Source organism: Camelina sativa, chromosome 12 (genome assembly GCF_030686135.1).
Source record: "Camelina sativa cultivar CO46 ecotype springtype chromosome 12, ASM3068613v1".
NCBI classification, from domain to species: Eukaryota; Viridiplantae; Streptophyta; class Magnoliopsida; order Brassicales; family Brassicaceae; genus Camelina; species Camelina sativa.
The window spans coordinates 6,364,421-6,387,941 of NC_141891.1; the positions used below are offsets into that span (position 1 = coordinate 6,364,421).

The 23,521-nt window shown below is 33.1% G+C and overlaps 3 protein-coding genes, 1 long non-coding RNA gene and 1 pseudogene across 7 annotated transcripts; 3 read left to right on the forward strand and 2 right to left on the reverse strand.

Moving 5' to 3' along the window:
* Positions 1-7: 7 nt before the first annotated feature.
* LOC104730564 (uncharacterized) lies at positions 8-2,107 on the reverse strand. 2 transcript variants are annotated; one of them, XM_010449751.2, is made up of 2 exons: positions 1,843-2,107; positions 8-1,744 (listed from the first exon to the last, which is right to left on the reverse strand). In XM_010449751.2, the coding sequence occupies exons 1-2, from the start codon at positions 1,947-1,949 to the stop codon at positions 154-156; spliced, it is 1,698 nt and encodes a 565-aa protein (XP_010448053.1). In that variant the 5' UTR covers positions 1,950-2,107; the 3' UTR covers positions 8-153. The 2 variants fall into 2 exon arrangements, with proteins under 2 accessions (XP_010448053.1, XP_010448052.1); XM_010449750.2 differs by having other exon boundaries at positions 8-1,747; positions 1,843-2,084.
* A 5,782-nt stretch (positions 2,108-7,889) lies between these two features.
* LOC104730565 (S-type anion channel SLAH2) lies at positions 7,890-10,255 on the forward strand. 2 transcript variants are annotated; one of them, XM_010449752.3, is made up of 5 exons: positions 7,890-8,066; positions 8,236-8,611; positions 8,691-9,461; positions 9,551-9,582; positions 9,673-10,255. In XM_010449752.3, exons 2-5 carry the CDS (start codon positions 8,243-8,245, stop codon positions 10,052-10,054), a joined length of 1,554 nt encoding a protein of 517 aa, XP_010448054.2. In that variant the 5' UTR covers positions 7,890-8,066; positions 8,236-8,242; the 3' UTR covers positions 10,055-10,255. The 2 variants fall into 2 exon arrangements, with proteins under 2 accessions (XP_010448054.2, XP_087335781.1); XM_087479655.1 differs by having other exon boundaries at positions 7,937-8,066; positions 8,691-9,414.
* Positions 10,256-10,488: 233 nt separating this feature from the next.
* LOC104730567 (SUMO-conjugating enzyme UBC9) lies at positions 10,489-12,332 on the forward strand. Its single transcript, XM_010449753.3, has 5 exons — positions 10,489-10,981; positions 11,088-11,200; positions 11,554-11,681; positions 11,776-11,880; positions 12,001-12,332. The coding sequence occupies exons 2-5, from the start codon at positions 11,131-11,133 to the stop codon at positions 12,142-12,144; spliced, it is 447 nt and encodes a 148-aa protein (XP_010448055.1). The 5' UTR covers positions 10,489-10,981; positions 11,088-11,130; the 3' UTR covers positions 12,145-12,332.
* A 343-nt stretch (positions 12,333-12,675) lies between these two features.
* LOC147930222 (uncharacterized) lies at positions 12,676-14,431 on the reverse strand. Its single transcript, XR_015575327.1, has 2 exons — positions 13,622-14,431; positions 12,676-13,170 (listed from the first exon to the last, which is right to left on the reverse strand). It is a non-coding gene; the product is annotated as an uncharacterized LOC147930222 (long non-coding RNA).
* A 6,605-nt stretch (positions 14,432-21,036) lies between these two features.
* On the forward strand, positions 21,037-22,489 carry LOC104730569 (ethylene-responsive transcription factor CRF4 pseudogene; annotated as a pseudogene). The gene has a single exon (XR_015574079.1). The product of XR_015574079.1 is annotated as an ethylene-responsive transcription factor CRF4 pseudogene (transcript).
* The last annotated feature ends 1,032 nt before the right edge of the window (positions 22,490-23,521 follow it).

Genomic DNA, 23,521 nt, shown 5'->3' on the forward strand with positions numbered 1-23,521 from the left:
CCTTGGATAATGACCACCTTTTAGCACATATACTGATGATACATAGGGTGTGTACATTTCGATTTTTGTTCAAATTTGGTTAAATACATATTAGTTTTAGTTCATTTAAAATGCCACACATTTGATAAGTTTATATAGTTAAACGTGAGTCCCTCAATCTAATATAATGGGCAGATCTTTTCTAGACCCATTTTGATCTTCAACTCTTGGAGCTTTACCACAACCTTTGCTTTGTATTCTCATTTCCACAACCTCCTCAACCTCAGGATCATATCTCGGTGTAGCTTCCTTGAAAGAACCAGCTGGGATACCCTCTTTCTCATCTCCACTCGATTTAACCGATGCAACTTTATGAGAAAACCTCTGCATTTCCCCTGGTATGATGACACCATGCTCAGCACTGTTAATATCCGATGCAACTCTCCCCATATAGGCCACTCGAATACCTGTAAGATCATCAAACTCAGAGATGACTCTCACAAAGTCATATCTATAAGGAGGCTCGTGCAGATTCCAACTTGCATTCCAATCTCTGAAAAGAGCCCATGTTTCTCCTTCTCTTGGGTTCACGATGACATTGTTGGCACATATGATATGATGCATCTCATGAGCAAACATCAGATGACTTTTGATCTCTGTATCTCCATATTCGAATCTACCACAACCACTACTAATAAATTTCCTATCTTTTGTAGTCTTGACAGGCTCTAGTAATGTCACCTGCAAACTCAACTCAGAGTCGAAAATGCTCCTGATCTTAGCATAGATCCTAGGCATATCATCTCTAGAATCATATAAAGCCCATACTTGATCAACAGCAAAAGAGCTCATTAACTTGCTAAAATCATCTGTATCATGACAAGTTAATGATTTTGGAACCTCATCTGTGATGACAACTTCAATGTCTTCATCATTTGCTTCATGAGATTTCTGTTTTTTGGCTTGAGGAGTAAGAGCAGCACTATCATTATTATTTACCAACAAGAGAGGCTCAAGCTCAAGGTTGGATCTCTTCCGAGATTCTGCTTCTATAACTTGTTGTTTTGATGTTTCTTCTAATTCCATCTGCTTCCACGCAAGCTCATTCAACATTTTTCCTAGTGCCTTCTCCTTAATCTCAAGAATTTTGCTGCTCAGTTCAGTCTCCTCTCTCAATTTTTCAGACTCTCTTAGCACTTTCAGCTCAAAAGTCTCCTCCTTTCTCTTCAACTCAGTAGTCTTTTCTTTCATAGCTTCCTCAAGTACCCTAAGCTCCTTTTCTTTAACCTCAAGACCTTTACTCCTCAGTTCATTCTCCTCTCTCCATCTTTCAGCTTCTTCTTTCATTTTCAGCTCAAAAGTCTCCTCCTTTCTCTTCAAATCAGCAGTCTTCTCTTTGATAGCTTCCTCAATTAAGTTAAGCTCCTTATCCCTTGCTTCACTCTGCTTCTCAAGCACCAACATCATGATGACCTGTCTCAAATCAGAATCTATCTCTTTCTCCTCTAAAACACTTAATCTACCAGATATTGACTCTTCAAGCAAACCAATCTCCTTTTCCCTCGCTTCAACCACTCTTAGTCGTTCTTCTTCCTCCTTCTCCATTGAGTCACTCACGTCATCAAACAGAAGCGAAAACTTAAAAATTGATGAAGCTTTTTCCTCAATTTGGTCTATGATTTTGAAAAAACCCTCACTGTCTTTCTCGGTAATGTCTGATTCTACTAAATCCCCTTCCTTCACCATAGTATCTGAGCCATAAACCCTACTTTTTAAGGAGCAAAAAAAAAGCAAAGGATTGGTAATAAAAGAAGGAACTTTTCATGAAAAAAAAAAAAAGAAGAAGGAGGAAGATGACTAAACCTCTCTCGATTTGGATCTTCAGTTGACGCCGGCGGTGGTTTCTTCTCCGGCGTGTCTCTCCCGGGTCCAGGTCCTCCAGGACATAGTAAAACTCTCGGTTTCACCATTTTTTTTTTCTTTTACTGAGTGATCCAAGCCTAGGAAGAGAAGAAAAGGAAAATTGTAAACTTTATTTGTTTTGGAGTCTTGGAGATTGAGAAACTTTGGTAGAAGAAGAAGAAGAATGGCTTCTTTTGTTCTTTGTGCTTATTACTGAAAATGGAGGGAGAAAGAGAGAGAGAGAGACTTGTGCTGTTTTGTCGTATTCACATTACAAATACATCTTTCATTTGTGACCGTTAGATGAGATTATCTTAATCCGTTGGATTAGCATATGTCACACGTCATATAATTTCTCATGACCCACAGACTCTGTGGTTTTGTAGCCGTTAGATGTGACTGATCAAAGGATCTGCTAAACGGGCTTCATAGGATTATTTATATAGCCCATTAAAAAAGTGCCCAATTTTACAATAACCAGTTTTTATATTCTAAAATTTCAAGCCAGCAAAATTTGAAACTGTGTAATTTATGCTACTAGGTGCTTCCCCACGCAACGTGTGGGTTGTGGTGTAGTTGACACTTTCTTGTTTTTTTGGTCTTTTTCGTTTTCTTTTTTGTATTATTTCGTTTTAACTAGGCATATACGGGCTTTCCCGTCACTTTTATTTATACCCTATATGTTTATACCATTTCGTTCAGATGTGTATAATTGTGGTGTTTATTTTTTATGAATTATGAAGATGTTGTTTCTTGCTTTTGAGGATCCAATCTTATCATTGACTGATATTGTTTCCAATACATTTATTGTATTATAGATTTTCTAATTAACTACTTATGTAAACCCTTCATATGTTGATGTTGCAATAATAAGTTATTTTTTTTAAAATATATTCCGTGTAAGTGATTATGTTTGTATATCCATGTTTTGGTCTAGTATCAATAAGATCGTTTCTGTTTTTCTTTAGTTGGCTTTGAAACCAATATTGAGTTAAGCAAATAATGGGTCGAATTATGATGTTAATAAGTAATATAAATTCTTATGTAATTGTATATATGTGACTATAAATTTAGCTAACTAAAAAATTATGTAATATTTAAATACAATCTTGAACATATATATATATTTTTTTAATTTGTGGGAGGAATGTATGAAATTATTGGATAGAAGTTATTTTTGAGTTAAATGACCTTTAATGTCTTTAAAGTGGGTTAAATATTAATAAATTTTTATATGTGTCTTGACTTTTTTTAAAAGGAATACCAAGTGTTTCCTTCCAAATTTGAAGTGATATAGTATTTTAGTTTTCTTATATGATTTTATGAACTTCAATGTAAAAGTTTTTCAAAGTAATAAGTACACTCACTGATTGAATTATAAAATTTGGAGAAATGTTTATTTCGTTTAATCATCTGCTCTTTTAAATAAATAGGTATGTTGTTATTCCTACAAATAGGACAACATATATTATAGTTTAACCATGGAGTTAAGCAATGGAAATGGAACTTGTGATTGCAAGACAAAATGCTTATATGTTACACATTGATCGTTTAAAAATGAATAGGAGCATCTAATTCTTAAATAAAGTTGATTGTTTTGTTTAAACCTACATATGTGAATTTAAATTTAACTATGCAAATTTTAAAAATAAATATGAATAGATTAGAAAGGCAAGAAATATAAAAGAAATATTTTTTATATAAATAAAATAAAAATTGAAAACAATGTTAAATATATATATAATACTTTCTACATTAAAATATAGAATCAAACTCTTACAAGTTGCAACACATATGAGATTATAACAACATTTGAAATTGGTAGGAGAGGAGGAGAGAATGTTTACTATAAGTTGGTAATCCAAATTAGATAATGGAGATGAATCTTTAAAAAATAGAAAAATGTAATATCTATATATATATAATACTTTCTAAATTAAAATATGGAATCAAACTCTTACAACACATATGAGATATAACAACATTTGATATTGGTGGGAGAGGAAGAGAGAATGATTACTTATAAGATAATAATCCAAATTAGATAAAGGAGATAAATCTTTTAAAATAAGAACAATGTAAAATATATATCATGTAGTCTCTATATTAAAATTTAGCATTAACAATTTACAATGATATTTCATTTTTTTTTACAACCCATACAACAAAAATAACAAAAAAAAAACGAAAAATGATTTGAGGTATTGTAGAAGAGAATGAGAGAATGTGAAAATGAGATAGTAAAGGAATGTCAATATGAGAGAATGATAGATTGAGAGAATGCTTATTTATATGATAAGAAATGATGGAAGTTACATTTAGAACTATGGAGTTACAATAGTAATTTATTGTGTTTGAATAAAATTGAGTGGTAGAATATGATTAATGCATAATTTATTTTATTTTCAGTTATAATTTTATTTTAATATGTGAGTAAAATTTATTGTGTTTATTGGATCTTAAATATTGTTTAAAGCAATTAGAAAGCAAAATAAAAAATAAAATAAAAATTAGAAAACATTAAATGAAAATCAACCAATAAGGAGAGACCAAAACCTTATTTTTATATATATGATATATTGCTTTAAACTTTGAAATGAGAAATATATTAAAAACAATAATTTTACATGAGAAATATATTAATTTAGCCAACCAAAATATGAATATAAGTTTAGCCAACCAAAATAAATAAAAAATATTAAAATTTAACAAAAAATAATTTCTCTTGAAAGATAATAAGTTAGGGGGCATTCTCAAAAATACTCTTTTTTTCAATTCCCTTTTTAAAAATACTCTTCCATGTTGACCATTTTTAAAACTACCCTTCTTTTTGAACAAAATGACCAAATTACCCTTTCTTTAAATGACAACAAGAATGTACAGTCACCAAAATCAAAAAAAAATTTCCCGCCAAAAATAAAAAATTTTCCCGCCAAAAAAAATTTTCTCGTCAAAAAAAAAAATTTCCCGCCACAAAAAAAAATTTTCCCGCCAAAATCGAAAAATTTTCCCGCCAAAAAAATTGAAATTTATACCTTATAAAAACATTGTAAATCCTTTTAAACACCTTGTAAAACCTTGTAAAAGTATTTACAAGGTGTTTAACAACCTTTTAAAAGCGTTTACAAGGTGTTTAAAAACCTTTTAAAAGCGTTTACAAGGTGTTTAAAAACCTTTTAAAAGCGTTTACAAGGTGTTTAAAAATCTTTTAAAAGCTTTTAGAAGGTTTTTAAACACCTTTGAAAGCGTTTACAAGGTGTTTAAAAACCTTTTAAAAGCGTTTAAAAGGTGTTTAAAAACCTTTTAAAAGAGTTTACAAGGTGTTTAAAAACCTTTTAAAAGCGTTTACAAGGTGTTTAAAAACCTTTTAAAAGCGTTTACAAGGTGTTTAAAAACCTTATAAAAACATTTTAAAAGCATTTACAAGGTGTTTAAAAACCTTTTTAAAACATTTTGAAAACCTTTTAAAACTCTTTTAAAAATCTTGTAAAAGCGTTTAAAAGGTGTTTATGGTTTTTATAAGGTTTCTTCTACCTTATAAAACCTTTTAAAAACCTTGTAAATTTTTTTTGGCGGGAAATTTTTTATGTCGAAAATTTTTATCAAAATTTTTTGGACAAAAAAATTTTTGGCGGGAAAATTTTTTCGAAAATTTTTTGGCGGGAAAATATGTCGGAAATTTTTTGGCGGAAAAATTTTGTTTTTCTTTTTATTGAATAAAATATTTTTCATTTAAGGGTAAAATGGTCATTAAAAATTAATGGAGGGCAAAAATAAAAATTGCCAGAAAAGAGGGTATTTTTGAAAAGGGGTATATCAAAAGGGGTATTTTTAACAAATTCTCATAAGTTAGTAGGAGGAATGAATTAATGTACAATTATTGGATAGGAGTTACATTTGAGTTAAATGGAGTTACATGTCTTTAATTATAAATAAATATTTTAATTTTTTATAACCTAAAATAAAAGGAATACCAAGTGGTTGAATCAAAATTCACATGATTTGGTTGTTTGTTGATATAAACTCAACACTTACACATAATATTTCAAAATAAAAAATATTACTTTTTAAGTGACAAACTAAATTAATTTTCTTATAAAATTATATGAATTCTTCAATCTCAATAATTTTTAAAATCCCAAAGATAACTTATATTTTTTTGGTTTTCATTCATCAATTTAATTTATAGTGCTAGATTTCATACTAATGGTTTCATCTTTAGAGAATTTAGTGAAATAATATTTTTAAAATTATATTTTATTTTTATATTTAAGGTCCAGTTGAATATGTTTTGTTTTTTGGATCATTTTTTATTTTGATTAAAGACACAAAAAACCAATTGTTTAATTATGTTCTTTTTGTTTTCAAAAACCTCAAATCATAAAAATATATATATATATATATTATATTGAACTCTGCAGATTTATCAATTGGATCACAGAACAAAATAGTCTTTATAAATTGATAAATGGATAATTATATTGATCTTTAAATATTATATTGATTTTTATAAATTATTAAAAATGATACATGTATTTGTGAGATAACCAGAGACATAATAGATAATTACATATGGATCATTTCAACTTTATGATCTTATTGTGTGGTGAATATTGTAAGGAAGTATGAAAATAATGATTTATAAGATGTTAATATAAAATAGAAAATGGAGATAAACATTTTAAAAGATTAATATAAATATATAAGATATACATATCATACAAACTCTAAAACTAAGCCTTTACAATGATATTTGATTTGATTTTTTATAACCCATACAACAACAATAACAAAAAAATACAAAACAAAACAAAACAAAACAAACAAGAGATTTGAGAGTAGTAGAAGAAGATGAGAGAATGAAAGAGTGATAGACTAAGAGAATAAGATAATGAGTATTTATAGGAAGAGAAATGATGAAAAATTACATTTAGAAAAATGAGAGTTACAATTCTAATTTATTGTTTTGTTTTAATACAATTGATTAATACAACTTAGTGGAGAAATAAAGTTAATGCATAATTTATAGGGAGAACCTATAAAGATTTCAGTTTTATATTATGTGAGTTAAATGTGAAAATTAATTATTTTTAAATTTGTGTATTAATATAATTTTTTTTGTTAGAATTGCATTGCCAAGTGGACCAATAAGAAGAGACTGAAACTCTACTTTTATATATATGATTGTCACTAATCACTATGACATTGTTCTACTGTGTATACTTCTCATTTCTCAAACCATTTGGCACAAGCATTATCTACTATGTGGGTGGACATTTCAGTTTATGTTTCGTTTGGACTTTGGATGGGGAGTATATATGGTTAAGATGTTCATTCCTAATACATTAGTAACTGTATTATAAACATACTCACAAAGTTTTATGTAATCGATGAGTAATAAATGCTGAATTATAAAACCTCTTTTTAAAGAAACAAAGTCCATTTTTCATTACCACAACTGTACAACAACATGTAATAGTAGATAAAAAAAAAAAAAAGAAAAAAAAAGGATATTCTATATCATTGACGAATGTACGGAACGGTCATTATGAAGCGCGGACGCGACTAAACGAGATAGCAAAAAGCCGCCTCTTTTATTGACTGCTTGACTCTCGTGTCCACTAGATACCTTCCGGCTTCCAAGGAACGTGTTATCTCTATCATATCGTGTTCGTTATCTCTGATATTACTTCTTTTTCTTTCTTTGCCTAACCTAGTTTGCATATTTTTTGGATTAATTTCAGGCCGGTAAGCAATACGTGATCATCAATTGATTATCCCCGGATTAATTTAGTAATAGCGTGGTACTAATTTCAGGCCGGTTATCATCATTGGATCATTTTGGTTGAGCTGTGAATGAGCATATAAAACAACTAACGCAAGTGAATGTATGAGAGTAGTAGGACAAGTCAAAACAAAACAACTCAAATAGAAACAAAAAGGGAAAGAGATTAGAAGCTTTATCTTGACAGCACTAAAACCAAAACACAAAAGACCCCTTTAGTTCTGTCCCCACACATTTACAAAACTATCCCCTTTCAGAAGACTTATTTGACTTCACATACGGCCACACCGACTTACTTACTCCCTCCTCCTCTCTTCTTTCCAAAAGACCAAAACACACTGATATCAGATCTACATTTTCTCTGTTTCTATCACTTTCTCTTCATATTCTAGCGCTGTCTGTAAGTATATATATTCATTTATGTGTGTGTGGGTTCACGTGTTTTTCTTTTTGTTATTTATATATAAATACAACTAATCCATTTGCAAAGCTTGATGTGATGTTTTAATTTGGTTTATATGTATATGGATCTTTATAAATATAGTTCCAAATTTATGTACTAAAAACAGGGAAGCAATGAATAATCCAAGATCGGTCAGTCCTTTGGTTTCTTCAGCAAACTCAGATCTATTTCAAAACCAACGTCAATCTAGTTGCAAAGAGTTCTCTAGATTAGAGACACGAAACGGGGGGAGGAAGATGAATTTTCATCATTCCAAGTCTATGCCCCGAGGTGCCATGTTTCATGATCAAGAAGCTTCTAGAAACTTCCACGACAAGAGGTATGACTTATTCAGGACCATGTCAGGGAAGCTCGAACGTCAGATTTCGAATTTACGTGGAAAACCTATCGAGAGTTCGTTGCAGGAGAAAGAGATCACTGAATCTTTAACCGCTGATAGATTCTTTGATGCTCTTCAAGGCCCCGAACTTGAAACTCTCAAGGTATTATATTTGTTCATTTTTGTATGCTTATGTATGATTCGTTTTTGTGTCTGGTGGTTTAATTGGTGGTTTATATCAGGAAAAGGAGACGATAGTCCTGCCTGAGGACAAAACGTGGCCGTTTCTTCTACGGTTTCCAATCACATCGTACGGGATGTGTCTTGGAGTAAGCAGTCAAGCCATCATGTGGAAGACCTTAGCAACCACAAAGGCCGAGAGGTTCTTGCACGTGACGCAAGTGATCAACCACGTGCTCTGGTGGATCTCTCTTCTCCTCCTCCTCGCCGTTTCCATCACTTACCTCCTCAAAACCATCCTCTACTTCGAGGCGGTCCGCCGCGAGTTCCGGCATCCGATCCGAGTCAACTTCTTTTTCGCTCCTCTCATATCAATCCTCTTCTTGGCACTTGGAATCCCACACTCCATCATCTCGCATCTTCCATCTACACTTTGGTACTTCCTTATGGCTCCCATCTTGTTTCTTGAGATGAAGATTTACGGACAGTGGATGTCCGGTGGACAACGACGCCTCTCCAAAGTCGCTAACCCTACAAACCACCTTTCTATTGTCGGTAACTTCGCTGGAGCACTTCTAGGAGCAACAATGGGGTTGAAAGAAGGACCAATGTTCTTTTTTGCCGTGGGGTTGGCTTATTATTTGGTCTTATTTGTGACTCTCTATCAGAGACTTCCCACAAACGAAACCTTACCTAAAGAGCTTCACCCTGTTTTCTTCCTCTTTGTGGCTGCACCTGCAGTCGCTTCCATGGCCTGGACCAAGATCTCTGCCTCTTTTGATCTCGGTTCGCGTCTCGCTTACTTCATATCCTTGTTCTTGTACTTTTCTCTGGTAATTTGTTTTCCCAGTGAGCTAGAGCGAAGTTGCTTACCTCACAAGAAATGTTATAACTTCTTTGCTTGCTGTGATTCTTGTTTCAGGTTTGTCGGATTAACTTATTCCGCGGATTTAGGTAAGCTATTTCTTTAACTGCAGGGTATGACCAAAAATATGAAAAACAAGATGGATGTTATATCTGACATGGTTATTGTAAAAATGTCAGATTCTCGCTAGCTTGGTGGGCATACACGTTTCCAATGACGGCAGTGGCCAGCGCGACGATAAAATATTCAGACGAAGTAACGAGAGTGGCAACTCAGATACTGTCGGTAGTGATGTCGGGAGCAGCAACGGTGACGGTGATAGGTGTGCTAGGATTGACGGTGATGCACGCTTTTGTACAAGGTGATCTCTTCCCTAATGACGTTGTCATTGCCATAAGCGCAGAGCAACCGAAGCAGAAGAGATGGTTCAAAAAAGGAAGCTTGGGAAATAGTGATGAGAGATGTCTAAAGGTATTGGACCCGGAAGATAATGAAACAGATTTAGAATCTCCACCATTCATAAAAGTAGATTGTCCTCCCAGGGTAAGGAATTCAAATTAAAGATCATTCTTTAATTAAACAAAAAAAAAAAAGGCCTTGGTACGTAGAAGTCTCACACTAAAGTTAAGTTTGATCGTAATATTCTTGGATGAAGCAGAGTCATGAGAGAGAGAGAGAGAGAGTAATTTTGCTTTAAATTTTGGAAATCTAACCATAATCTGGTGTTATGCGATTCGAATGATAATGATTCGTTAGTCAAAACCACTTTCACACCTTCAAACCAAATTCCATCTAAGTAACAAGTCTCGTGTGAGAGATAAATCATGTGAAAACAAGCTTTAATAGTCGGATGCAGTCTTATTTTAGTCACACCAACCACGACCTTCACAATATCAGTACTATAATAACGAGGTAGATCATATCCCGTCGAAAATAGTGTGTAGACGACACGACAGTTACGTTATATATGTTTTGATAATCTCTACCCAAATTGGTTTAATCTTGAAATCAAATTTAAAAAAAAATCTCAGCCGTAAGATCATACGAGTTTTGGTTGACTAGAAACGACGTCGGTTAAAAGGCGAATGGGGAAACCACCGGCGCCACATGGATACGAACAACCGCGTTTTTATTTTATTTCTCATGCCGTAGGTACAACGCTAAGTTTGGCCCACCCCACACACACACAAAAGAAGAAAAGAAAAAAGGTTATTAGTATAATTAAAAAAGAAATCGAATCTAAAAGAATTAAAAAAAAAAAAAAAAAAGGGAAAGAAGGAAGGAAGGAGTCCACTAATCAACGAACCAGAATCTTTCCGCACCCTATTTATTGTGGTCGCGACCACATTACATTACATCTTCTTCTTCTTTCTCTTCCGTTCGTTCTCACCATTCACCACCCCTTTCTTCTTCTTCTTCTTCTCCCCAAATTCGTAGAACCAACAACAACAACGCCGAAACGAGACAACTTGATTCAATCCGCCACAGGTATAATTTTGGATCCTCTTCTTTCCCTTCGTTTATATTTATATCGGTTGTTGTGTTCTTTGATCCTTAGCTGACTCTCGTGATACGTTTTTTTTTTGGATTGTAGAAACCTGCAAATTTTTGGAATTTTGGAATCGTAGGTTTTGGTTATGGCATCGAAACGGATTTTGAAGGAACTGAAGGATCTGCAGAAGGATCCTCCTACTTCTTGTAGCGCAGGTTCCCCTCTTTTTTTATTCAATAGTTTCGTGTTGCTCTTGCTGATTGATGATGGATCCTAGGTTTTGATCTGTTTTGAGCTGGTTTGTGTTTGTGTAAGACGGTTTGTTGTATTTGATCTCTCGTTAGCTTAGATCTAAATTATCCATAATCTTTTTGGGTAATTTAGCTGCATGATTATCATTTGATTGTAATTCAGCTGGATTGCAATCATATAAGGCCAAAAGGTTCAAACTTGTTTTGATTCGTTGATAGATCTGGTTTCATTTTGTGTTAAGATCTTAGAAAATAAACCTCTCTGTTGCTCTTTGGGTTTGATATTAAAAACTTTTGCTCAAATTTTTGATTGACAGGACCTGTTGCGGAAGACATGTTTCATTGGCAGGCTACGATCATGGGTCCATCTGATAGCCCTTACTCTGGAGGAGTTTTTCTTGTAACCATTCATTTCCCTCCGGATTACCCTTTTAAGCCTCCTAAGGTTAACTTCAACTCTATGGTTGCTTTTGCATGCTTTCTTTCTCTGTGGTAGCTTGATTTACATTGCTATATGTATGGTTTGTTTAAAAATGTAGGTGGCTTTTAGGACGAAGGTCTTCCATCCGAACATTAACAGCAATGGTAGCATCTGCCTCGACATCTTGAAGGAGCAGTGGAGTCCCGCGCTCACTATCTCCAAGGTTTCCTTTTGTTCTTCCTCATTTTTATTACATGAAGCAGATCAGGTTTTATATCAGTTTTACTTGTTCATATGAGCACTATTAGTAGTAACAGAGCGTTTGGTATGTGTGATGCAACAGGTGCTGCTATCGATCTGTTCGTTGTTAACGGACCCAAACCCGGATGATCCTTTGGTCCCTGAGATAGCTCACATGTACAAGACAGACAAGAACAAGTACGAGTCCACCGCTCGGACCTGGACCCAAAAGTACGCCATGGGCTGACGCAGATACTGTCCTTAAGGAAGAGCCCCTAATAATTAAACTCTTCTTATTGCTATTGTAATGATCTATATATATAGACTTTGTCTGTCTTATAAAATTTGTGAAGACAGGATCATTAAGAAAATCATATGATCTCCATTTCATTCCATTCCATGGAACTATAAATCATCCCATCTAATGTTCGTTTATTGTGTGTGATGCGTATCTGTGTTCTTCTACTTAAATTGGACTATTTTTGGTCATCAGTTGGTCTTTTTCCCCCTTATTCTCGTCGATCATCGATATGAATCATCATCAAGGCTAATATTCTTTTCATTCTACTAAAACTAGAATCATGAGCTTTGTCGTTTATAAGTCACAAAGTACTATTTCCATTTTTATCACAGAACCATTTAAGGAAACTGGAATCACTAATTCGTTTTAATGGGTTCATACGGGCCTAAGACTTAAGAGTACGGTTTGACAATGATGTTAAAGTTATTAACTTCTTACCAATTAAATCTGTTTCAAGCAGATGCGAGATTGGTCGGATATGGAACAGAGTACTTGAATTATTTGTTTTTTTTTTTTTTTTTTTGGCAAACAAGAGAAATTTCATTCAAATGAGACCTCAACAAGAGGAGGGACTCCATGAGCTTAACAAAAGGATTTTCAAACTGAATAAGTTTTACAATATTTGAGAAGTCTATTGGGACCAAGGTGGACTCGTACTTGAAGTCAAACTTCACGATATCTTCGACCAGCGAGTGGCCTAAAGTGGCTCTAGCGGAAGACGCGATTGAGCTTGTAAAAAGATGTCCCATGGGGGGGGGGGACTCTTGTGGGGGTTTGTGCCAGCATGAGACGGTTCAAAATCATGGGATCAAAGCCCTTTAAGCTTTTAGGAACATACCTCATGATTCTAGATGAAGCTATAGCCGGGGAACGCCGGAAATGGGAAACCAGCCGTAACAAAGCAGGTGGGTCATCCCTCACATGGAAATGGAGGTAAATGAATTCCACACAAAGCTTATAATCGGTTTGGTCCTGGAGAAAGTCAACAAATACAAGCTTTCGATCTAATAGCAGTGGGCAATACGGGGGATCAAAGGTTTTAAGCAACGGGTTAACACAAGTTGTTGGATCAGGTTCATGATTATGCTTCCCTGAGGTAAGCATCTGGACAGAGCTAACAGACCGACCTCAGCGAACAAAAATAACAAGCAAACCTAAAGCCACCAAAGTTCTGCTACCGAGGAGACCTCGACTTGACCAAGCAGAGAAAATCGGTACTAGAGGAATTGAACTTGCCTTAAGCTTTTTAAGAACAGGACTAGGTAGGGAAGTTCTAACACTAGTCATATATGGTCGAGGGTGGGTTAGCGAAATCACATAATTATATGGCAATGGCCACACAAACATCGGCAGCAGGTCTTCAAGATAATAAAACGGATGCAACCAAAAGGATAACATTCGTAAGTAGGTTAAGGATACCGACCTGGGCCTTAGAGGATGAGAGCATGGAGCAGTGTTTTTGATATTGGGCCCAAATGTGATAACTGGGCCTAACCATGGATGTAGGTCCATTAGCGGGAAACCTAGAAACGCATCCAAGCCGGAGGTGGCGATGGAGCGGCAGCAAACTGGCGAGTAATCATTCCGATTGGAGTCTCTGTGCACCGGTGGGAACAGGCTCGGCGAGAGTCTGGTGTACCAGGTCTTTGCAGCGACAAAAGGTTTGGAGAGGGGCGGAAGTAGCCTCACCTTTCCGGTTTCTCGCGGACATGACCTTTTGATCCAGGGAACGACAATACCGAGCATCGTCATTTTACACCCCAGACAGAGAGAGTCAGGCAAGGCGAGGATTTGTTCAGATCTGTGCCTTTGGGAGAGCGCCGGGTTTACTAGGCTCAAAGGAAGGTTTGGGGAGAGGGCTTGAGTCGGAATGAGGGTTGACAGAGAACTCCCTCGCCGTCTATCTCCGGAAGAGGATCTGGCGTTAAAGCTTTTTAAAGGAGGAGAGAGGGTTTGATAATGGATCTGATCGGTTCGAAGTGATTGAGATATGCAACAATAAAAGAAAAACAGAGAGCAGGACAAGTAAGAGACAGCGGAGAAGTAACCAGAGACCCGACGCCGGCAAGCCGGAATTTCACCAGCGTCGGAACAAGGATTAGATAAAGGCTTCCCGATATTTGGGCCTGAGAGAGAAGAGCGGACAACGATACTTGAATTATTCGTTAGGAAGGAACAAACCACCTTTTTCCCAAATACAGTATGCTCAAAGCTACAAAAAACTTTTTGGCATATTAGACCTTTTCACTTCAGTGATAGAGAATATTTTAAATAGAAGGTTTAATCCATGAATTATCTTTACATGTAGTTTATAGGTTTTAAAATACATTCAGATGTTTGTAATTTTTTTGGTAAAATTTCTTCTCATTAGTTTCTTAACGAGTCATCAAGAAAATTCAAGAATGTATATTATGTTCAATGAAAGTGCTAGTCTCCCACTTGTATAATCAATTCAGGATTGTCTTTTATTAATTTGAGAGTTGTATAAATCAAAGTTTATTATCTTTCTTGAAACTCCAACACTTGTATATAATTTGATATACTGTATATTGGGTTTACCGAGGCTTCCAAGTCCATTCGAATAAGTTTTTAAATGTATGTTTTTTTTTCACTACTCGAGCACTACTGATAAAACTTTTTTAAAGTAAATTTTATTCGAACCGAATGGTATTTTTCCTCCTAATGCATTTAAACAAACACTAGATGCACATGTAAAATCAGCATCACATAAGGTCTTTGCGTGGGTTCATAGCAGTTGCATTGATTAACTTTGTCTTTTTACATTTTCTTTTGTTTAAAGTTTTGTCTTGTACTTCATAATAGTTCTATGTTAAATATGTAACTGTACCACTTAACTATATACTAGTTAATAGTAATTCTTATCTACACTACGTGCGTGTATTTTTAAAAAACTTTTCTAAGCACTTTAAACCATTGCATTTCTTTGTTCATGAGGTCTATAGGTTCGAAGTTGACAAAGTATATAATAAAACCGGTAAACTAGTGTTATCTTACTATTGAAATTGTTTTTCATTAGTGTCAACCCTTTTCATTCATTAATTCGAGGCTTTTACATAACTCAATGGACTATCATCTAAAAAGTAGACGGCCAAATTTTTTTAAAAATTTGTTTGGTCAAGTATACCTCCAATTTAAGGATTAAGACAAAAAGAACGAGATATTCATATATCTAAATAAATTAAATCCAGTAAAAGTGGTCAACTATATCGACACACCAACGGTCATGTTTCATGTATCAAAACACGAAAACTATTACTATAAAAAAGTAAGAAACCAAGTATCAAGAGAAAAGTCAGACTAACTCCCGATGCAACCCAAACAACCACGATCATGTTGAGCATAGAAGGTGTTTAAAGACTATATAGTACTTTTGTTTTTAAATTTTGGTAGATTTAATTATTACTAATTTTTAATAAGACGTTTATATCCTTACTTGAATCTTCTAATTACATATTTTGTAAAAACTTAACTGAAATTGCCATGAAGGATAAATCAGATCTTTTAAACAATTTAACCAAACAATTTTTGTTGAAGAAAATATTAAAATAAAATGGACGCTCAGCCGGTCACAAGAGTATCGGAGACAAAGAATCACGAGGCGCGGTAAAAAGTTTCGGTGAAAAGGAAACTCTCCAAACCAGATAATTTGTCTTGAACCAAATCCTAAAACAGAATGGTTTAACTATTTACTCTTTGTTCGATTCCCATGTTTTACCTAACAACAAAGCTAGTACGGTAGAAGCTAGCTCCGATGATCGATAAGTTTGGACGCGCCTTTCAACAAATATTATTAATTTTCAAAGGTTATAAATTTGCTTTATATACGTATAATGTATTTAATATATATAAAAACATAGAGCGGAACAAATTTCTAGTAAATATGTAAAGCTAATTGAAGTTTTACACAAAAGACCAACATTTCTTGCTTGGAAACTAAGGCTGTCTACGATAATGACTTGAGAGTAGTACTCACGAGTCGAGACCATATTAGCTTCTGCTCCAAGACATAACATTAGCTTGGGAAAACTCGAAACTCAGACGTTAATGTTGATAGTATTTGTTTATATTATCGTTAACTTGGTTGAGAAATAATCACTCAAGCGGTGACCTTCTCTAGTCTTTATTTGTCCATCAAAGTTCGAGCTCGTTCTTAATTACTAGTTTAAAGCAATATGCACCAAGACCAACGTACATCAAATTATATATAACTAATGGTGATAAAGCTTTCGACGTTTTGATATTTTGAGGGGTGGCCCTTCTTTTTAGAATGAATCTTTTGTCCTTTCAATTTATTTATTTTACTACCAAGAGTTTCGTTTATTTCTATTTGGATTCTTCGTTCATAACCGTAAATAGACATGTTATGCTCACATTATATCAGCTTTGCACAAGATCTTTAGCGCAATCTTTTAAAAATTTTACTATCACGTGTCACCGATAAATGGTGAACCGAAGGATATTTTTTTTTAATAGTAGCAAAATTTACTGGGTTGGATATATTACTTCAAGACTGTAGTAGTCATTGAAGTCTTATTGTCATTGGGTTAGAAGTTGTTGTCGCTCCAAAATAGAAAGTATTCATGACATCATATAACGGATGATATCAATATCATCTGTTTCACCATGGACATGATGGACTGATTCTTCTACACAATAATTTGAATCATTTACGTTGTTACTAATCATTAAGAAGAATTTATTTTTCGATTTTGGATTTGGGCTTGCTACTTGATAAGTAAATTGTGTTCCTAATAATAAACAAACGACGATGTAGAAGTAAATATTTACCGTTATTATGATTAGTTTCGAAATAGAAAGGAAAACGTGGTCAAGCCTAGTCCAATCAAAAGATTCAGTTTGTCTAAATTTCAATGTACCCACTTAATTGTCGTCTTTAAGTAGTACGTATTATAATGTGGGAGTAGTATATATCGACGCATATATAATATATATACGTGGATTGGTCACTTGGCTCAATGGAGGACAGTGGCCAAGAACACTGCACTAAACCTCGGGGTTTGTCTTTTGTCAATCCAAAGGATTCTCCATGTCTTTCTCTCTCTCTCTCTCTCTCGTCCTTCCCACTTTGGATCTCCAGAATCAAATCGTCCTCGCCTTCTCTCACACACCTTATTTTTTGTTTGTGTCTTCGCTCTCGGTTTGTATTTAATTATATACAAAACATAATTTGTGAAAAAAAAAAAAACATAATTTGTGGAAGTTATGATCAGTATGTTTTGATGAAAACCAATGACAAATTGTACTAATTAAATATACATAATTTCATTTAGCTACAAAGATTAACGATTGAAAGGTTACAATGACGTAGATGTGTCAATTAGTATACTGAAATCTAATGTTATGTTCTTGTTGTGAGACGTTTAATATTAATGCTTGACGTATTAAGGTTTATGGTCAAATCTGATCACACAGGATTTAATGTCACCTCAAATCATGTTTTGGATTGTTCTTAGTCAGCCTTATTGTGCTCCTCGTCAGACTAACGTAACAAACAAATATTCGCTCGTTTTTCTTGTTTTGGTTTCATATTGAGCTTCGCCAACCCTAACTAAATCAGAACTCGGGTTTGAGATGACATATATATCGACACAACTTTACAAAATTAATACACTATTTGGGGGGGTTTTGTTTCAACAAAAATGGACTTTTCAGACTCAGACCAGGACAAGTTACTGTACGAAGAAGACTAATACCTTTCTTTTAGTAAAATAAATTTAGTATGGACATCTCCAGATTATATATAGATACTTCAGCTATGAATAACGTCTGTTTCAAAAAGCAGTCATTAAAACCAAAAATTAACAATCTCAATGTAAAGAGAAAAAATAAAACGTTTCTCAGATGTATAAAATGTTTACTAACACATAAATATTAATTCATTTTACACAGTTATATTATATCAAAACCCTTTAAAAATCGCTTTATTCAGCATTGAACGTTTTAACAATGAATAAATTGTTAAGAAAAAAAATCTTGAAACGGAAATAAATTAAAAATAAGCGTCAAATCCTATAGGTTGGCCGCCACGTTAATTATCATAATTTGTATAAATTGACAATTACTGAATAATTTGGTAACTGTCCTTAATGTCCTTAAAAAAAAATCATATATAGAAACAAACAAATATTGTATATTCTCAACCGGAAAATAAGATTGTGATTCCCTTTATTTTTCAGTAGTTGGAATTAAACGTATACTAATAGTCTAACACTCAATACTCATTCGGGAAATGAATATATAGCATTTACACAAATAGAATAGTAGTGTTTTTTTTTTTGTTTAACTGTTGAATAAGCACTTTAAGGAAAACATATCACGTGACAGGTTGTTCATAAGAAATGAATGCAAATTGCACGAAACAGCTCAAACAAGTCGCTACTACATACATATGTCGGTCAAACCTATGTGAAAGTCATGATATATATTATTATTTTAATAGTATTTTTTTGAAAATGTTTAGTAAAAATTTGTCTTCAAGTATACAAATACAATATTAAAATAAAAGATATTTTTCAACTATAGAAATATGAAAACGGTTAAAAAAAAACGGGGGACCGGGTATCTTGGGGTCACGTGATATGCGTATATCAAAGAGATTAGAAGCCACGCGCGGACATCAAAAGCCAAAATATCTCAAACAGAACACGTGTCAATATGTGATTTGTTTATATGAATGCGGCGTCCCGTATGGAGAAAAATCTGAGTGAATCAAAAATATGTGGCTAATATTATTGTGGGAAAATTATAAATAAATAATCTTTTTCTAAAAATTTGGCGATCTATACTTTTTTTTAAGATTGTCAATTGTGACGAAAATGCTCCTACTAATAGAAATAGTGAAGTTTTTAAGAGTTTGAACCAATAAACAAACAGAAAACCCATGTTAATATACAACTGTGTAAAAAAAATTTGAAAAAAAAAATGTTTTGGGTGTCAAAAATTAGTTTGTAAATTGCTGATTTCTGGTCTAAATTGTTTAGAATAGACTTTCTGCGATTTTTTCTCTTTCTGAAACATTTAGATTGTTCATTCTACAGTTTGTACATGTTCTTCAAAGTTTAGACGGAAAATTTGTTCTAAAAATTTTAGAACCTGAATTTTGTATGTTCTACAAAATTAAGAATATGTATTCTACGTTTTTCTTCATTCTACATCAATTCAGAATTCGTTTTCTACGTTTTACCCTATATACTAAAAGAAGTAGAAGATAAATCATAGAAATTTTATAATTTGTAATCTGTAAACCTTAGAATACTCTAAAAATAGAAAGAAAATAAATTAAATAAGGAAAGTAAATATTTTTTGAATAATCTTAATTTATGGTTACGATTATGTATTTATTGGTAAGATATGTTCTAATATATTTTAGAATGTGTATTCTTAATTATTTAGAAGAAAAACTATTTAGATATGTTCAAATATATTTTTTATTTTATAATTCACAAGTCACTAGATCAGTAAGAATTGAACACATGTAAAATATTTTATAATTTAATAAAACTAAAAAGTAATTTGAGAAATAAAAAAACAAAATAAATAAATAAATACACACGTTCTAAACATAACTAGATTTTAAACTTTTACAACAAAATCATACATCCACGATCACCACTTAATAGCAATCTCTTGATAATTACCTCTGTTAGTCTGTTCTATCATTTATATTTGTGTGATGGATGTCAATTGTATTCGTAGGAAATCAAATACAAACCAAAAATCCTATGTTGGCATAGAACGTTTCTTTTCTATTGGGATATTATTACTATTTAGATATGGTCTAATACATTTTAGAATGTTTTTTTTTCCTTCCCATTTTTTGCAAAATTTACAAATTTATTTTGAATATATAATTGATCAACAAATTTAATCTGAATATATAATTGAGGATATAATTGTCTTTTATTTACACCCTAAAACCTATATTACCAAATTTTTCAAAAAAATGTGTAGATGGCCAAATTTTTAAAAAAACCTCCTTTATTTCTAATTTTCCCTATTATTATCACTGGGAGGAGTAGAGAGAGACGATTTTGAGAATGTTTAAAACCTCCCGAAAAGAAAATAGAAATAAGCAGGTAGATAACAGCTAATAAATAAAGAAAAAAAAAAACAGCTAATAAATATTACTAGTAAAAATATATTTTAAATAATTAAATTTTAGTAAAAAATTCAAACGTCTTAAATTTTGCATTATTAGAGTTATTTTCATAAACTGATATCAAATATGAATTTAATTATTTAAGTGATTAGTACTTTTTTTGTTTTACGAAAATTTCATTTTAAATGTATTATTTCTGTACTTCATAAAATTATTATTTATTGTTTTCAATACGAATTTTACTAAGCAAATACTATCAAATTAACCCTATTATGCTAGTTTATTAATTAAGAAAGTAAAAAATAAACTTAATGTATTATTAAAGTGCAAAGTGCAAAGAGATTTTTTTTAATATGTATGAGTATATAACAAATAGTAGAATAGCATTTTTTTATGAAAGAAACAGAGTATAATTTAACAAAATTATACATTTAGAATTTTTTTTATGTAGTTTCAAATATATTCACCCAATATTTTTATGTGAAAACATTTGTTTTCCAAAGTATTTTGAATCAGTTTTTTTTTATAAAAGATACTAGTATTTTGAATCTTGACAATTAAAACATACATCCCCTCTTATTTAAATTTAAAAGATATTCAAGAAAATAATAAGTAAATTAAAAGGTAAATAATTTTAAAATATATGTTTCTTTTTATGATTAATATAACCAATTATGGCTAAAGCCCCGAAAGATCCTATAAAGTAGGATTTAACAGTGACTTCTGAATCTTCTTCACTTTAAACTTAACTCTCTCATTCTCTCTCTCTCTCTCTCTCTCATTCTCTCTTTCTCTATACAAATCTCTCTCAAAGATTTTTTCACCAGAAGAATCTCTGTTTCTTTTTTTCTTTTTCTTCGAATCTATTTAAAAAAAAAGAAGAAGGAATAAGAAACGAGTGGTGGTGATGATGGATGAGTATATGGATTTTAGACCAGTCAAGTACACAGAGCACAAGACTGTCATCAGAAAGTACACTAAAAAGTCTTCTACGGAGAAGAAGATGAGTGGTGGTGCTTCGTCCTCCAGGTTGGTTCGTGTTTGTCTCATTGATCGTGACGCCACTGACTCATCAAGCGACGACGAGGACTTTCTCTTCCCTAGACGACGTGTCAAGAGACTCATCAACGAGATCAGAGTCGAGCCTAGCTCCTCCTCCTCCTCCTCAGCCTCCGGTGACGTCTCCGCTTCTAAGACCAAGGACCGGAAAAGGCTCCCCGTTGATCCTCCTCCTCCTCCTCCTGTTCAAACCCAGAAGAAGTACCGCGGCGTCAGACAACGACCTTGGGGAAAATGGGCGGCGGAGATTCGTGACCCGGAGCAACGCCGGAGAATCTGGCTCGGTACTTTTTCTACGGCGGAGGAAGCTGCCATCGTCTACGACAACGCAGCTATCAAACTCCGTGGCCCCGCTGCTCTAACCAACTTCGCCGTACCACCACCTGAACCAGAACCGGAACCGGAACCGGAGAGCAACATATCGGTTTCGACATCAGAATCAATGGACGACTCTCAACATCTATCGTCTCCGACATCGGTTCTCAACTACCAAACATATGTCTCCGAGGATGCACTCAATGACCATGTCATCAAACCGGTTAAACAAGAGTTTCTTGAACCAGAACAAGAACCAATAAGCTGGCATCTTGGACAAGGTAATAATAACATTAATACTGATAATGACTCGTTTCCATTGGACATCCCATTTCTCGACAACTACTTCAATGAGTCACTACCAGACATCTCCATCTTCGATCAACCTATGTCTCCTATTCATCAGTCATCAGAGAATGATATCTTCAACGATCTCGTCTTGTTTGATAGCAACTACAACACAGGAGAAAACTGCTCTTCCGATATCAAAGAGATTGGTTCAATGTTCAACGATCTTGATGATTCTTTGATATCCGATCTTTTACTTGTGTGATATTATTATTTTCCCCCATAACCAAACTCCGGTTCGGTTGCAAATATCTCCCTTGTGAGTCAAATTTTGTCTGAAGTTTTGATAAGATTTTGTTTTTTTTTTTTTGTTTTTTACTTTCCTAGTGTTTCATGATTTTTGTTGAGAAGTAATTTAATGTTTGTCGTCGGCTTGTAAAACAGTTTTGGAGAAATATTCGGGGAAAAAATAAGTAATTAATTAAGAAATTAGTAGTATTGTTGTTCTTGTCAATTTCTTTGGGTTGCACGAACGTGTTTATGGTGTTATTATTGTGTTTTTTTTATCTGTGTATAAACGAGTTGATTATAAAAAGCGAAACTAAAATTCTCTTTGGCGAGACCACACGAGGAGGCGCAAATCACGCTAGTGACCGGTGGAGTAAGTGGCTTTTGGGTCAGGTCTAAGTCAGTCGGTGCTCCTTTTGCCTTTTCCTATATCGTTTATTTAAAAGTGTGGGTTTCGTGTTCTGATGCTGGCGGTAAATAATACTCCTATTTACAGAAATAAATCAATTTGGAAACTATCCTTTTCAGATATAAAATTCCTATGAATGAGTCTTTGACTAAAATATATTTTTTACTAAATATGATTTTTAAAAACATATTCATCGTTGACTGATTCTCAATCAAATCATTTGGATTTTGAATAATTCGTTACTTTCTGGTTTTGCTATATATTTTCATATAGACAAAAATGGTAAAGATTTCCTTAAGTGAAAAATCTGTTTTAAAAATTTTCGTCTAGCACCCCCGTAAAATCGCTAGGTTCACTTTCTCTACCTCGGCTAATGATTAATCTTCATCTAGCATCGATTATCTGATTATGCATATCTAGTCCGATTATTTTCCGCTTAATTTCGCTTAATTTTGTATATACTAATTTTTTTAGAACCAAATAAAAATCAAACATAAAATATTTTTGTTATTTAGACATTTAAATTAAGAGATTATGATGTTTTATAATAACTAATGTATAACTTTCAACAAAAATCATAAAATTTTCTTTTAAAATGATGTTTTTATGTGTTTACCATAATTTTAAAGACAATACTATAGTTTTATATTATTTTTTAACATAAACAGAATTATACATATATATAGTACAATTTATTTTTATTTTATTGTTAATTTAATAAAATAACCCTAAAACTAGTCCCCAAATAATCTCGTTTAATTTTCGATTTTTTTCGCTAGGCGCTAGGCCGACCTCGACTGTCCGACTAGCGCTTAGCGATTTCT